The sequence below is a fragment of the Lissotriton vulgaris genome, chromosome 8 (genome assembly GCF_964263255.1).
Source record: "Lissotriton vulgaris chromosome 8, aLisVul1.2, whole genome shotgun sequence".
In the NCBI taxonomy this organism is placed as follows: domain Eukaryota; kingdom Metazoa; phylum Chordata; class Amphibia; order Caudata; family Salamandridae; genus Lissotriton; species Lissotriton vulgaris.
The window spans coordinates 613,170,022-613,186,743 of NC_141696.1; the positions used below are offsets into that span (position 1 = coordinate 613,170,022).

At 44.1% G+C, this 16,722-nt stretch overlaps 1 protein-coding gene across 4 annotated transcripts in view; it reads left to right on the forward strand.

Annotated features, from left to right (window-relative positions):
- The window catches only part of SENP7 (SUMO specific peptidase 7), a 1,147,554-nt gene that overhangs the window by 741,159 nt on the left and 389,673 nt on the right, over positions 1-16,722 (forward strand). For all 4 annotated transcript variants that reach the window (XM_086934477.1, XM_086934475.1, XM_086934476.1 and 1 more), the window contains one exon: positions 14,116-14,208. In XM_086934477.1, coding sequence (XP_086790603.1) covers positions 14,116-14,208 — 93 coding nt within the window. The remainder of the gene's footprint in view (positions 1-14,115; positions 14,209-16,722) is intronic.

Consider the following 16,722-nt stretch of genomic DNA (forward strand, 5'->3'; position numbering starts at 1 on the left):
TTGACCTCTGGAAAAGCTACCAACGGTCGCTCCGCTCGACGTGGTTACAGCCGACTCTGTCTCCTCTATCACCCTCGCTGAGCGCACCTGACACGAATCAACTGAGCTCGCGTTCGGATTCTCGAGAGCTGCAGAAACGCCCGGGGAAGCCACAGCGGAGTGCACAGCAAACGTGCTTGCGATCGGATTTCCAAGAGCTGCATAAACGCTCAGAGAAGCTACAGGGGAGTGCACAGCAAACGCAAGTGGAAACTGATTTGTTCCGAGGTCAGAGGGCAAGCCGCTTTACAGCTGCAACATCTATCATGGGCCCGAAAAATCGGACTACTGGGGCACCACCCCGACAAACAAAACCGAAAATGAGGGCAGTCACCGCGGCTATTCAAGACCCAGCTCAGAACAGGGGAGTCTCAGATGAGAGTGAAATTGTGAGTACTACAAAAACTGTAAATTTGGCAAACACCCCTGCTGTTGTGGTCGAAAATATACCCCCTGCTACACCCCCTGTTGACTCTAATGCTTTACCCTTAGAAAGTGCGAACATGCTGAATTCTGGGGGATGTAGCCTTGGTGCCATACCTAAAATTCCAGGGATGTTCACTAAAAAGAACTCCGCACCTCCTGTAACCTCAAAGTGTAACCAACCAAAATAATACGCAAAATAACTCCCTTGTGGACGGACAAATTGCGATGCAAACGGAGTCAATAAATCCAGTTTTGGATAAATTGCAGAGGATTCCCGAGTACCCATCGACATCAACCTTAACGGAAAAGACAGAATCTATCGACTCTGCTGGCAATTTCTATTCGATGACAGACTTGTCTCAAGCATTAGAGTCTGACGGTGCTGAGCTAGATAAAGACTTAAATGATTCTGAAAAATCTCTCTCTGATCCTGGGCAAGATTATCCGAGCAATGCGGAGGGCTCAGACACTGAAGAATCTCCAAATAGACCGGACTGGGGTGACGAAGAGACTCCGAATATTACTGTGCAAGGCAACAGTGTATCTCGCACACCAATGTTATCTGAAACATCAAAACCGCCCTCAGAGGGAACAGAGAATCCTGTGATTAAACTAGAGGTACTATATCGGGTTATGCTCCATCACAGAGAAGAAACGAGAGCAGAAAATCTTCGTACACAGGGAGCAGTTCGAAAGCTACAAAATAATCTAAGAAAAGTGGTGAAGGCATCTAATGAGACCATTGCAAGAGTAACAGAGACGGAAAGCAGGATCTCAACAATCGAGGATCCCATGGCTCAGCAAAAGCATCAAATATTAGCAATGGAAGGGTTAAAGGAAGAGCTTAATTGGAAGCTCGTGGATTTGGAGAACAGATCACGTCGGAGTAATCTTCGCGTCTTGGGAATACCTGAAGGGAAGGAGGGATCAAATCCTCGACAATTTATAACTGAATTATTCACAGAGGCTTTCCCAGATCTAGTCCACTGGAGATGGGAGACTGAAGTACAGAGAGCCCATAGATTCCCATTTCAAAAAAATCCTCGACAAGACTTGGTTTTAAAACCTCGTGCGATTTTGATTTCTTTAAACAATTTTTTTGCCAGGGAGGCCCTTTATGATCTAGCCAGGCCTAATAGGAAACGCAAGGGAAAAGGAGTAGAATTTTTTGTGCGTCCTGACTATTGTCATGCTACTGTTCAGCTACGTTGGCAGCTGCGTCAGTTTATACCCTTATTACAAGTGAAGGGTGCGCAAGCTTTTCTCTTAAACCCTGCCAAACTCAAAATAATACATAAAGAACGTTCTTATTTTCTAACCTCGGAGGTGGCAGTTAAAGAATTGTTAGCTTCGATATGATATGCCCCTTTGCCAGATATTCACTAGCTTGGCCTCCTCTACTTGAAGGGGAAACGAGGGGGAAAGAAAAGAAAAAAGAGAGAGGAACAGTGCTTTTTCTAGCCCTTTCTTTTCTTAAATCTACTCTGATTATATCTATTTACATCAGTCTAACCAATATGTTTAAGTAACAGTTGAGCTGATTTTCCTTTTTTTCTCTTTTTTTCTTTCTCCCTTAGTTTGTTTTGCTTACTTACTCACTTACTCACTTATTTCTGAGATGGAATCTCTTTTTTTTTGTACAATGATTATTGGTATAGATCAGACAATTGAAGATTGTAGATTGTAGAATATTTATTTATTTATTTATTTAAAATATTTATAGAGCGCGACTGTCACCTGGCAGGTATCCTGGCGCTGTTGGCTACTCCTAGAGGTTCTTAGACGGGGGTTGAACTATGGTTGGGAATTTAAAGGGACGGAGGAAAGAGCCAGGTTTTAATTTGTTTTCTGAAGGGAAGGAGATGAGGGATTTGGCGAATATCGACAGGCAGACTGTTCCACAGCTTGGCAGCAGCTACTCTGAACGATCTTCCCCCAGTCCTGGCCTTCTTACATCTGGGCACTTTCACAAGGCAGGCAGTTGTAGACCTAAGTGTTCTGGTGGGAGTATACCACGAGAACAAACGTTGGAAAGGCCTGGGTCCGGCACCGTGTAGTGCCTTAAAGACCAGGCAAAGAGCTTTAAAGGCAATGCGTTGCTTCAACGGCAGCCAGTGCAGCTCGGCCAGTGCTGCGGTGGCCGAGGATCTCCTGGTCCAGCCAAGAGCCAGTTTGGCTGCTGCCGACTGAACTCGTTGGAGTCTGTCCAATAGTGTTGCAGGGGATTCAAACAGCAGCGCATTACAATAGTCTAGGCGACTAAGAATAGTGCACCTGACTATCAATGCTCGGGCAGAAGGTGGTAATAGAGGCAGGACTTTGCGCAGTGAGTGCATAAGGCCTGAGCAGGTAGCGACTGTTCTTGAAACCTGCGTTTCCATGCTTAGTTGGTGGTTAAGCATGACGCCCAGGTTGCGAACACTGGTGACCGGTGGCGGGTTGTTAGAGTTTTCCGGGGGCCAAAACTCAGCGGGCAGGGGGCGCGGTATACGGCTCGCAGGGCAGAACAGAACCTCGGTTTTCAAGGAATTAAACTGGAGGGAGTTTCTGTGCAGCCAGCTTGGGGTGTCTCTTAGACAGTTGTGGAAAGCTTCTAAGGGGATGGAATCTTCACCCTCCCAAGACAGAAGGAGCTGAGTGTCGTCCGCGTAGTTTACTGTGGTCATGTTGTGTGATTTGATTAGAGTGACCAAAGGTTTCAAGTAAACATTAAATAAAATCGGGCTGATGGAAGAGCCCTGGGGGACACCGTGAGGGACAGGGGAGAAGGCCGATTGGAAAGGGGGAAGGGATACAGCCTGTTTTCTGTCACTGAGGTAAGAGTGGAACCAGATCAGGGCCGTGCCGTCGATCCCTGCCTCTCTCAGCCGCTCGAGCAGAATCCCATGGTTGACAGTATCGAATGCGGCAGACAGGTCTAATAGGATCAAGGCCACAGCTTGGCCCCTGTCTGCGCGCATTCGAAGCTCCTCCATGGTGGTGAGCACAGCGGTTTCGGTGCCATGGGCTGGGCGAAAACCAAATTGGAATTCGTCCAGAATGTGGTGCTGCTCGAGGTGGGTTGAGAGGCAGTTACTGACCCAACGTTCCAGCACCTTCACCGGGAATGGCAGAAGTGATATGGGGCGGAAATTGGACAAGCATTCTGGATTGAGCGTGGGTTTCTTCAGAAGCGGGGTGATGAGCGCTTGCTTCCAGGAGGTGGGGACGACGCCACAGCTGAGGGATTGATTACAAATCATCCGGAGAGTATGGGATAATTCGTGTCCACATGCTTTCCAAATTTTCGGAGGTAAAGGGTCAAGGGGAGATCCAGAGGTGATGCCTTGTGCCACTTTATCAAATTCAGTTTGAGAGAGAAGGGGGAAAGCTCGGAGCCTGTTCGTGGGAGGACAGGCTGACTTCGAAGAGTCAGGGTTGATGGGGCTAACTTCGGGGGAAGTGGGATGGATGTGTGGCGGGGGCGTGGCTAAATTATTTATGATAGTCTCAATTTTGTCAGTGAAAAACTGAGCGAGGCTATCACAGAGGGTCTGAGATGGAGAGATAGGGTTTTTGGCGCAGTCAGGATGTAAAATATTGTCCAGGATCTGAAATATGCTTTTAGGACTGTTAGCCGCATTAGCTATGGTGGAGCAATAGTAATTCGCTTTGCTCTCTGTGATGGCGGATTTATATTCACGGAGTGCCTTTTTCCAGAGGACTTTCTTGTTATTACAGTATCCGTGTCTCCACTGTCTCTCAGCCTGTTTACAGGTTGATTTGAGGATTTTCAGGGAGTCGTTGTACCAGGGAGCAGGTGCTCTACCTTTAGGTTTGCAGAGTTTTAGAGGGGCGACCAAGTCCGCGATGGAGGTGATTTTTGCGCTAAAGGATCTGTAGTTGTATTCCACCGAATTTGAAGAGGAGAAACTATCTTCCACCTCGAAGACTTTAGCGGAGGAGCTGAGTTTTTCTAAAGCTTTCCAATTGCGATAAGAAAATTGTGGTGGCAAGTGAGTCTTGGGCTTTCTTATTGTGGCGTTATGGATGTAAAGTTTAATGAGCGAGTGGTCTGTCCAGCTCATAGGCAGGATGTCGCCTACTTGCGTTAGACCCGGACTCGAAAAGATGAGGTCAAGGCGGTTGCCAGCGGAATGGGTGGGGTCCTTTATCAGTTGGTGAAGCCCCACACTGTCACAGGACAGCAGAAGATTGTTTAGACCTGTGTCTAGGCTGCCGTTTGGCCAAAGATTGAAGTCTCCTAAAATAATAAGTTTATTATGGGAGGTTGCCAAATTAGTGATAATCGTGAGGAGCGCTTGCTGTTGCGAGAGGGAGAAGGCCCCAGGCGGTCGGTAGCAAATAATTACCGTGAAGGTGACTCCTAGGTGGCAATTTATAGTCAGACCGAAAAGCTCAATTCCGGGTACTGGATCTATATCAATGGTGTTCAATTGCCACGAGGCTCGGAAGATGACACCGACACCGCCACCGCGGCCTTTGGGTCTAGGGAGATGGAGAATGTTAAAATTTAGAGGGCAGGCAGAGGCTAAGTCAGTCTCACAGTTGGCATGTGTCCAAGTCTCTGTTAAAAATAGTACATCTAGATGATGTGAGTCTATAAGGAGGTTAATTTCGGTGGCATGCTTCAGTAGCGATCTGACGTTCAAGAGGCCTCCTACAAGTAGGTCCTTGTAGGTGATGTCTGTTAAGGGAGAAGCAGTCTCTTCAAAGGTGAGCTTACCTTCATGAGCATATCCTCGGAGGTTAAGCAGGGCATCGCGGGAATAGCAGGGGGACAGTGGGCTGTGTTGGGCAGGGATTAAGGCGCTAGGCGCGTCCTCGTCGCGGACGAGCGCAGACGAGCTTGCCTTAAGCGCGCCTTCGGCGTGCAATCGGCGTGCCCGCTGCGCTCGTCCGCTGCGCTTCCGGTATTGACACATAATTTATGGTAACAGCAGGTGGCGTAGGAGGGGTCGTGGCCAGCAGTAGGTGGGCGTGGCTATCGTCTCCCTTTCGGCGGTCAATGGCGCCAAGGAACGAGTAGATTCTGCTTCCCCACAGCTAACAATCAGCTGTTCTGGAAGTCAGAAAGTGTGCAAAACGGCAGGTATTTCCTTTTAAAAACAGTAACAATACACAATCACAATTTTAAAATGACTGGAACACCTCCCGGCTTTTCGCCTCAGGAGTTTAGCAGCAATGGGGCAGCGCGGCGTCAGCGCGTCCTATAACACTGCGGAGGGGGCGTGGCCAGCAGTAGGTGGGCGTGGCTATCGTCTCTCTTTCGGCGGTCAATGGCGCCAAGGAACGAGTAGATTCTGCTTCCCCACAGCTAACAATCAGCTGTTCTGGAAGTCAGAAAGTGTGCAAAACGGCACAATCTAGCGTGCCACCCAGTGCTTTCATACCATCAATGTTAGGGACTGGTAAGTCCCTTTGCCCTGGTTGGGTGGGGTTGCTGGGAGGGGTGGGTTGGCTCGGGTTGGGCCTGGGGTGGGTTTGGAAGGGGGGGGTGCAAACAAATTCAGAAAAATTCTTATCTTGATCTCGATTATTTCTGGTTTTCTTTTATGTTCTCTCGCTACACAGCATTTCTTGTTAAATATTAATCAATGTTTGAGGATAGTGATCTATCTGGCTCTCAACTGGATCGTTTATATATCTCTAGAAATTATTTTGAAGGATATGCATGTTATAAGGATAATGATTGTCTAGATGGAGAAATTATGTATATGTTCTTGGAACATTTGCGGGTTAAATAATAAAAAACAAAAGGGGGATTGCTGCACAAATTATTCTGACTATGAAAATTGATATTTTATGTATTCAAGAATCACATATAACCTGGAATGATAGACACCTGTATAAGGATTTGGGACTAAATTTAGTGGTATGTACACGCCAAGGAACAACTACAAAAGGAGTGGCAATCTTAATTAGGAGAGGCTTAGGAAGTTCTATTCAGAGTAAAGCGGATCATCATGGTAGATGGGCAGTTACTGAAATCAGTATTAATCAGAAAATATGGACTATATGCTTAATATATGCCCCAAATGTAGATGATCCAAATATCTTAAACTTCCTAAATTTAGAATTAGCTGACTGGTCCCTGTCTTTAATACTATGCGGAGATCTAAATTTGAATATAAAACCCAATATGAATATACGTGATGTTGTTATCTATCAAGGTGGGAAGAAAAAATCGTTCAAAGCTCTCCGCTCTATGATACTGGATTATGGTTTATTTGATGTTGCCTATGAAAAAAAACCTCAGGCACATGGGTTTACGTTCTTTTCTTCGCCACATAGGAAATTTGTGCGCTTAGACTACTTTTTTATTAAAAGTACACTACTTGATGACACGAAATTTGAGTCCTACCCACGTATAATTTCGGATCATAATCCAATATTGATCGAAAATAAAACTAATATGCTTCCCAAACCCCAAGTCAGAAGCTGGACATTTGATCGTAAATTATTAATTGATCCTGACTATTTAAAATTAATATCAGAATGAATAAAATAATTTTTTGATATTAATCAGGGAACGGCTTCTGTACAGAACTTTTGGGACGCATTTAAAGCAGGAATACGTGGAGAATCACTGTCATACGTTATTAAGAAGCAAGAAATTATTCGTCAAAAAGTAGATCTTAGTTTTAAAAATGTTCTGGATTGGGAGAAGAAATTGGCAACAGCAATCGCCTTAACACAACCAACGAATGATATAGAAAATAATCTAGCCATCCACAAAGGGAAGCTATATGAAACCTTTGCAACTAAACTTGCGGAACAGATGGCAACCTTTCGTTCTCAGATCTTTGAGATAGGTGAGAACTCAGGAAAAATTCTTGCTAAAAGAATTAGACAGAAAGAAACTTTTAATACCATAGATTCAATTCAGGATAATACCGGGCAAATACATAACAAACCTGAATCAATTTTAGAAGTTTTTCGACAATTCTATCTAAAACTCTATCAATATAACAATCAAGTCAAGTCAAGTCAGAGATTTATATAGCGCGCTACATACCCAGAGGGTCTGAAGGCGCTTGAGGAGGGGAGGGGAGTTATTTGTCGAATATCCAGGTTTTAAGTTGCTTTCTGAATGCTAGGTGGTTCTGTGTGAGACGTAGGTGGGTGGGGAGTGAGTTCCAGGTTTTAGCTGCGAGGTAGGAGAAGGATCTACCTCCCATGGTGGTTTTATTGATGCGAGGAATGGTAGCAAGGGCTTGGTTGGAAGATCGTAGCTGGCGAGGGGGGGGTGTAGAAGGAAAGTTGTGTGTTGAGGCATTCGGGTCCAAGTTCGTAGAGTGATTTGTGAGCGTGGGTTAGGAGTCGGAAAGTAATCCTCTTATTAACGGGGAGCCAGTGTAGGTTTTTCAGGTGGTTAGAGATATGGTCTTTGCGTGGGATGCAAGTATGAGTCTGGCTGATGCGTTCTGGATGCGTTGGAGTTTTTTCTGGAGTTTTGCGGTGATACCGGCGTATAGGGTGTTTCCGTAGTCCAGGCGACTTGTAACCAGTGCATGGGTGACTGTCTTTCTGGTTTCGGTGGGGATCCAGCGAAATGTTTTTTTGAGCATGAGGAGGATGTTGAAGCATGAAGATGAGACTGCGTTGACTTGTCTGTTCATCGAGAGAGAGGAGTCCAGGATGACTCCCAGGTTTCGTGCGTGGTCCGTCGGGATGGGTGCTTTTCCAAGGGCCTCTGGCCACCAAGAGTCGTCCCAAGCGGAGGGGGAGGTGCCTAAGATAAGGACTTCTGTTTTGTCTGAGTTCAGTTTCAGACGGCTGTGCTTCATCCATTCTGCTACTTCTTTCATGCCTTCATGTAGGTTGGTTTTGGCGGTGTTGGGGTCTTTGGTGAGTGATAGGATCAGTTGGGTGTCGTCTGCATGGAGATGATGTTGAGGTTGTGTTGGCAAGCGATGGACGCGAGGGGGCTCATGTATACGTTGAAGAGGGTGGGGCTAAGTGAGGAGCCTTGGGGTACGCCGCAGATGACTTTAGTGGCCTCGGACTTGAATGGTGGGAGGCGGACTCTCTGGGTTCTTCCGGTGAGGAATGAGGTGATCCATTCCAGTGCTTTTCCTTGGATCCCGATGTTATTGAGGCGCTGTAGGAGAGTGCTATGGCAGACTGTGTCGAAGGCTGCGGAGAGGTCGAGGAGGATGAGGGCGACTGTGTCTCCGTTGTCTAGTAGAGTACGAATGTCGTCTGTTGCTGCGATGAGAGCGGTCTCCGTGCTGTGTTTGGCTCGGAAGCCGGACTGTGAGGAGTCGAGGGATTTGTTGCTTTCGAGGAAGGCGGCGAGCTGGTTGTTGACGGCTTTCTCGATGACTTTGGCCGGGAATGGTAGGAGCGAGATGGGGCGGTAGTTTTTGAGTTCGGTGGGATCCGCTGTGGGTTTTTTCAGAAGGGCGCTGAGTTCGGCGTGTTTCCAGCTTTCCGGGAAGGTGGCGGAGTTGAGGGAGCAGTTGATGACGTCTCGGAGGTGTGGTGCTATGATGGAGTCTGCTTTGTTGAAAATGTGGTGAGGACATGGGTCTGTGGGGTATCCTGAGTGGATGGAGTTCATCAGGCGGATGGTGTCCTCGGTGGAGATTGGGTTCCAGTCGTAAAGGATGTTCGAGGGGGGTGCAGGTACGGCAGCAGATTGGGTGGGATGGTCTCCGGGTTGGATGTCGAAGCTGTTGTGGATGTCTGCAATTTTGTTGTGGAAGAATGAGGCTAGGGAGTCGCAAAGGGCTTGCGAGGGGGTGATGTCATTGGAGTTTGCTGAGGGGTTGGTGAATTCTTTGACGATGTTGAATAGTTCCTTGCTGTTGTGGGCGTTGTTGTCTAGTCGGTCTTTGAATGCGGTTTTCTTGGCAGTCCGGATCAGTTGGTGGTGTGTGCAGGTGGCGTTTTTGAAGGCGTCCCTGGTGCTGGAGTTTGGGTCTTTTTTCCAGGTTTTCTCCAGGGAGCGACAGAGTTTCTTGGATTTCTTAAGATCATCATTGAACCAGGAGGCGTTTTTGCTGCCAAGTTTGATTTGACGTTTTTTCGGTGGTGCTAGGATGTCGGCGCTGTTGGATAGCCATTGGGTGAGGTTGAACGCTGCTTGGTCGGGGTTTGAGGAGTGGGCAGGTGGGTTTTGAAGAAGCGATGAGGAGATCTGGTCGATGGTGATTTTGTTCCAGTTTCTTCGTAGAGTTGGTTGAAGTCGGTTGTGAGTGGTGGTTTTGTTGTAGAAAAAGTGTACGCAGCTGTGGTCCGTCCACTGGAGGGTAGTGGTGTGACTGAAGGAGACATGTTTGCTGGAGGTGAAGATGGGGTCGAGTGTGTGACCAGCGATGTGGGTGGGCGTAGAGAAAAGTTGTTTGAGTCCGAGGTTAGCGAGGTTGTCCCGAAGGGAGCTGGTCTTGCTGTCGTTGCTCTTTTCCAGGTGAAAGTTGAGGTCTCCCAGTAGGATGTATTCCTCGGAGGGGAGGGCGTGTGGGGTGATGAAGTCGGTCATAACGTCGCAGAATTTTGCACGGGGTCCTGGAGGTCTGTAGAGGAGGGTGCCTCTGAGTGTGGTCTTTGGGTCGGTGTGGATCTGGAAGTGAAGGTGTTCGGCGCTAGCTAGGTTGACGTCTGAGCTGGTTGAGATGCGGATGGAGTTCTTATGGACGATAGCGATGCCTCCTCCTGTTTGGTCGATGCGATCCTTACGGATGATCTTATATCCTTCCGGGATGGCAATGGTGATGTCAGGGGCTGATGAGGCGTTCATCCATGTTTCTGTCAGGAAGGCGACGTCGGGAGAGATGGTGTCTAGTAGATTCCAAAGTTCGATGGCGTGTCTGTGGACTGAGCGGGTGTTGAGCAGGATGCATTTTAGGTGGTTGGTGTCGGGTCTCTGCTTGGGGTCGGTGGATGAGGAGGTGGTTTTGGTGCCGTCGAACTTGCAGGAGTTGCATGAGAATGGTCCATGGGTGTGTCCAGGAGCGGCTTGGACGCAGTTGGGGGAACGGCCGGGGTTAAGGGCTAGGAGGGTGGTGGAATCATAAGTAACGCGGGGTGGTGGGAGGTACGAGGGCCAGGGGGTCTGGCGCCTCCTCAGATCTCCTCATGAATTATGGAAGATCTAATTTTTTACCGTTACTTTCTAGTGATCATAAGTTAGCTTTAGAAGCAAAAATTACGTGGGAGGAAAATGAAAAAGCTATAATCTCATTAGCAATAGGGAAGGCTATGGGACCTGATGGTACTCCATTAGAATTTTACAGGACTTTCAGTAATTGTATAAAACTAGATATGCTCATTACCTTTCATGAGGCTCAAAAGGGCATACCACCAGCCACTTGGCGTATTCTGTGATCATGACCTTTCTAAAAAAAGATAAGGATCCCCTCAATCCTGCATCTTACAAACCAATATCATTAATAAATGCTGACAGTAAGATATATTCTAAAATATTGGCCTCTCGACTCTCAAAAATAAAATCTACAACTGTTTCTCGCTAGCAGCACGGATTTATTCCAAATAGAGATACCTCAGACCACGTTCGAAGAATTATTGCTTTGATGGACTGGGCCCAAGGTACGAATACACCAATCGGGATCACCCTATTGGATGCCGAAAAAGCATTCGATAGGGTGGCCTGGCCTTATCTTTGGGATTTGCTTTATATGAAAGGATTTGGTCCAGGCATAATAACAGCTCTAAAAAGTCTATATCTTTACTTTGATAACTTTATTTCGGTCTTAGACCATAAAAGTGCAATAAAATATGTACAAGCACAGTGTTAAAATATAGAAAGTCTATATCAAAACCCGGTATCCTGCGTCAAAGTGGGCACTAATAAATCTGCTCCTTTTCCTATTCAACGAGGAACGCGTCAAGGATGCCCATCCTCTCCACTTCTCTTTGCTATTTATATTGATATTTTTCTTAATCAATTAAATCATGAAGAAGACATTATCCTGGTAGAAGTTGCAGGAGTTAGTTACAGGGCTCTTGCATACGCAGATTATGTTGTAGTGGTAACTAAAAACATAGAAAAAGCTTTTTCCAAGATTGAAGAATTGGCAGTAATTTTTGGTTCCTTTTCAGGATACAAATTAAATTTATCTAAAACACAAATACTTTTTGTTGGACAAAACCCTCCCCCCAGAATCAAGGTAGTCTCTGAAGCAACTTATTTGGGAATCAAATTAACTACTCCAATTTCCAGTATTCCTAAGCTTAACTATACTCCAATCTTGAAGAAAGCTAATACTACTCTGGAACGAATAGATCACTTACACCTATCACTACACAGTAGAAATAATGTCTTAAAAATGGTAATTCTACAAAAAAATGTATATTTATTTAGAACAGTGCCACTTGAATTCCCATTGGCTTTTTTCAAACAATTAGAAAAAATGTCAGTGAGATTCTTATGGGGATTCAAAGGGTCTCGCAGAGCTTACAAAAAATTGATTCTACCAAAGTCTAGAGGCAGTTGGGCTATTCCACATTTTCTATTCTATTATTTAGCAGCTGTACTACAATTTATCTCCCCCTTAATTGTGGGGCACAAAGCCCCGCTATCATTGGCACATACTCCATCGATATATGAATTTGCATTAAGTACTGAAGCTCGAGGCTACTTTTTAAAAATATTAGAACCAAGCTACTACAAAAAAAACGAAATTTAAAGTTATAACAGCAGCATATAAAACCTGGAAAATTATAAAGAGACTAGTTGGGATCCCAAAACTATTGCGATATACTCCTTTAAATTCACATCATTGTTTCCCCCCTATTTTTAGAGATTCAGTGATGAATAGATGGAGAAATAGCGGTATTCAATACTTAAGTGACCTATGGTTTGAGAATCGAATAATTACGTTTTCCGAACTTCAACATAAATATAAACTCATGCCATATGATTACTTCAAATATCTACAGATTTATGGTTTTCTAAATTTGTTATCTGCTAATGAATATCAGGGTTTTCAAAAAATCTCATTGATTGTCTTCACCTTAAAAGAAAAATAGGATATTTTTACCTTCCAGATGATTTAACTGTTTTTCAACAGAAATGGGCTGTGAAATTAGGATTGAATGAGGTTCCGATGAAAGAATCGATAGAACTAGCCAACTCTATTTTATTTTCAGGACGTTCTCGAACTCAACATTATATGGTAATTTTCGACCTATATTATACACCTGCTAAAGTCAAGAAATGGGGGGTTACTGTAGGCATCTGTTGCAATCGCTGTACTCTGATAGGAGCAGACGCAATACACATGTTCTGTTCATGTACTAAACTATCTAATATATCATCAGAAATGCAGAAATTTATTCAGACCATACTAGGGAGAACAATACATCTCACTCCGGATTCTATTTTATTTGGACTATCATCAGACTCCATAGAAAAAGAATATATTTCTTTGATCTTTATAATGATGGCTGAATATCTTGCATGTATTACCCAGGAATGGATCAATCCCGAACCACCTACCTTTTCGATTTGGAGGGCTCGCCTATTAGCCAAATTTAATCTCGAGCTCGCAATATATTCAACAAAAGGACGAAAAAGGAAACAAATAGGGATGAAAATCTGGGCCCCGATACAACAATGGACTCAAAGGGATTGAAAGTGATAATGATTGGTTTTTTTTTTATTCAACAATTACGCTAAAGACTATTTATTCTTAATATTTTTCTTCTCTGAAATTGTAACTTCTTCATATTGACTTCTCTTTTTCTATTGGAGAATTTGATTTCATGTTTCTATAATTTTTGCTGAATTTTATGATGTATAATGAAATATTCTGATTTGTTTGCAAAAAATATCAAAAATAATAAAAAGAAAAAAAAAATGAAACGGATAACCGAGACCTAACATGTCTAATACACTTGAAGTAACCTACATTTGTTTGTGTTCAGGTAAGTGGCTTTGTAATTGGAAGCCTAAGAATGTTCGCTGTGTAAAGTGATTCAGTGCTGATGATCAACATTCACTGAGTCCACCATTGGGGGTGTGGGTAGGTGTGTTGAAGGGGGTAGTTGGAGAATTGTGGACTTATTGAAACGGTCAATGATTGAAGAAATTGATTTTGACTTGTGGGAGCTGCTTAATAAAAATTGTTACAGTAAACAACATTTTTCCAATAGATGCACACTTTTCTCAAATAAAAGAATATACGGTGAATATCCTGATAGAATCTAGTTGCACAAATGCACTGGCACGTGCCCAATGCTTCTAAAATAAATTTAAGTAATGTAATTGAATGTTAAGTGTTAATTTAAGTCTGAAGAAACTTTACTATTTTAAGTGTTTTTTCATTTTAATAAACAAGTGCGAAATGGAGGGTGTTTTGGTTATGCTATCTGTCTACCTCTCTGATTGTCTTATTCATTCACAACCCCAGGTGCTAAAAAGGTATTGTAGTCTTTGTGGGAGACCTTGGAAATATCTCTATTGAAAATAGTCTGCTTCATCTCACCCATAACATTAACCAAAGTATTTATTATGTTTTGCATAAACATCTTGCAGTAATGTTTTGAAATGTACAACATTTTTTATATTGAACAATAAATAAGAGAATTCAGTAAGACTGACAATCCATGAAGCTTCTAAACTGAAAAGGTCAGATATTTAATTGACTTGATTATAATTTTCAGCTATTTGTTCCTTCGCAGACCAGCTCAGCGGAGACATCATGGGGTTAGAACTTGGACTCGCCACGTGGATATCTTTGAGAAGGATTTCATCTTTGTACCTGTTAATGAAGAGTAAGCATTGGCTTCGAATTTTAAAAGCTAATCCGTAATGGCACATGAAGATGGCATTTACGATTAATCTGGGTGTTGTGGAATCAAACAACGATGACTATAGTAGTAAACTTGGAGGGGCTCAAATAATTGTATTTGTCAGAGTGTTGTTCTAATTCTGCTCCTCCCTCCTGCTCTGCCAATTATGCTACTGTGATGGTTTCAGGACATGTTGTCTTTGATGTATTGACTAGCAATATCAATACAAATGTCACATCTCAAAGGTTCATAGAACACAGTAATATTGGTAGGAGATGGTGCAAGTAGCTCTTTTTAGGGTCAGCCTCCCAATCAGCATAGTAGTCTGGTTGCAAAACACTTATTGTCAGCTTCCCAGATCTTACGGTGGGCTTAAAGCCTGCCCAATTCTTACCATTGGTTGGCATCATTGTCACTCTCATTTGCTTGCATTTTATTCAGTGGCTAGCCTTGGCTATCCTGTCTGTCCCTGCCCTAGAGCATGTCCCGTTTACTTGTGTCATTCCACTGCTCATTTTTAGGGAACTACTTTTTCTTTGTTCTTAAGCATTTCATGAGAGTGCATGGCTTTTCCAGCTGTCTGCCTGACCTGTGCTTGTTTTGGTTTCTCTGGCTCGTTTACTTCTTCACCGCCATGTTGCTTTCTCTTGCCCATGTGCTTCTCCACCCACCAACTCCACGTTGCTCTCCGGCCTGTGTGCTACTCCCCCCACTCCACTTTGCTCCCTCGCCCATGTGCTGCTCCCCTGCCCTCAGTGCTTCCCCGCCTCCATGTTGCTTTCCCCTCACCTGCACATTATGTTACTTCCCACCCCCCACTTTTGATAAAAATGAAAATGTTTCCATGCACTCCCCCCCCATCCATATTGGTAAATAAACATGAGTTAAAGGAAAAAGCGCTGCTTCGCAAAATGCGTAAAAAAGTACGTGAAAATATTAATAAAAGAAAGCAACAGATGTGTGAAGGAAAATACTGTAACTCTAAAGTTCCCCAAGGCAGTTTTATATAGCGCAAATGTGACCTGAAGATAGCAGAGCTTTTTACATGAGCACCAGTTACATTACGCAAGGACACATTCATTTTAGGTTTATTTTTAAAGCACGGGGAGCTTAAGTGAATTGCCCAGAATAACAGGATGTTGAGCTGACGCCAAAACTTGAGCCCTGTTCTCCAGTTCCAAAGAAGGCAGCTCTGGCCATCACGTCACGCCACCCCTCTCCCTTTAGTGCACTGTAGCTGATAGACCTGCTTGAAAAAAATATTTGCGCCAAAAAATGTGATGCAGCGGTGTAGTGTAAAACACTGGGAAGCAGCGATGAGGACATGTCTGCAGCCGAAGGCTGGGAATAGTGCTGAGAAGGCAGTTTATACCCACGTACAACTGAAGGTGCTTTAAAGGACATGCCTTCCATTTTAGTTGCCATCTTGACAGATTTCCTTTATTCATACAATGATGGGAAAAGCAGCAATGGGGTGGGGAGGGTCTGTGGACAGCAACAGGAGGTCGAAGGGGGCAAGCAGCGACTGGAGGGAGCTGGTGAGGGGAACTGGGTAAGCAGCAACAAATGCAGGCCTGGGAAAGGATGGGTAGAGACAGCCTGCAAAATAATACACTCTGAAGGCATGCAAGCAGGACTTGGTCCATGCTCCACGACATAGACACACATAGAGCCCTAGGGGGAAGCTGGACGGAAGGAGGAGGTGCTGTCCAATAAGAAGCAAAAATATGAGAGGGAAATGGAGCCAACCAATGGTAAGTAAAAGTAAGTAATGAGCAGGCTATAAGCTCCTTTTATGTGTTTTTTTCCAGAAGAATAGCTTTTGCTGACAACACATGCACCCGCTGTAGGCGAAACCTAAAAAAGATGACTGCTTTATTTTGTAGGCAGGTGCATATGTGGTAATGCTTTCACATGCCTGCAAAGTATTGCAGCCGTAGAAGCTGCGTCGGAGCGCTTTCTTTTTTTTTTTTAGCCATATTAAACTGCTTCAAAGATGCTATACAGCATCTCTAAAAAACACTGGCAAAGCTAATAGGTCCCAAAGTTTACACCAGTTGGCTGTTCCAATGCCTTTTTTGTAGAAGATACTAAATGCAACGGCCAGAAATTTCAATTGATCCAGGTGTTTTTCTACTCAAGGAGTCCAAAACAGTTGGTCCACTTGTTATGGCTTGTGTTTTTTTCTAAAGGATAGCTTTCTAGATGAGTATTGAGTCTTCCTTTACAGAACCAAATGTATTTGATTGTTGCCCTAATTTGATGACATAAATTAATCTGCCTTAATATACTATACTATCGATTTTTTTTGCAGACGTTAGCACAAAACGACAATCCAATATTTTCATCCAAGAATCAAAGCGTAATTTTAATATTTAAAATGTATATTTGTAAACCATACCCAGCCAAAAGGATTTACAGAAAAATAATTAATCTGCAGTGAGTTGATTAACCGATTTTCTGTGCATCTTATTATGTGGGTGTATATTATTCAGC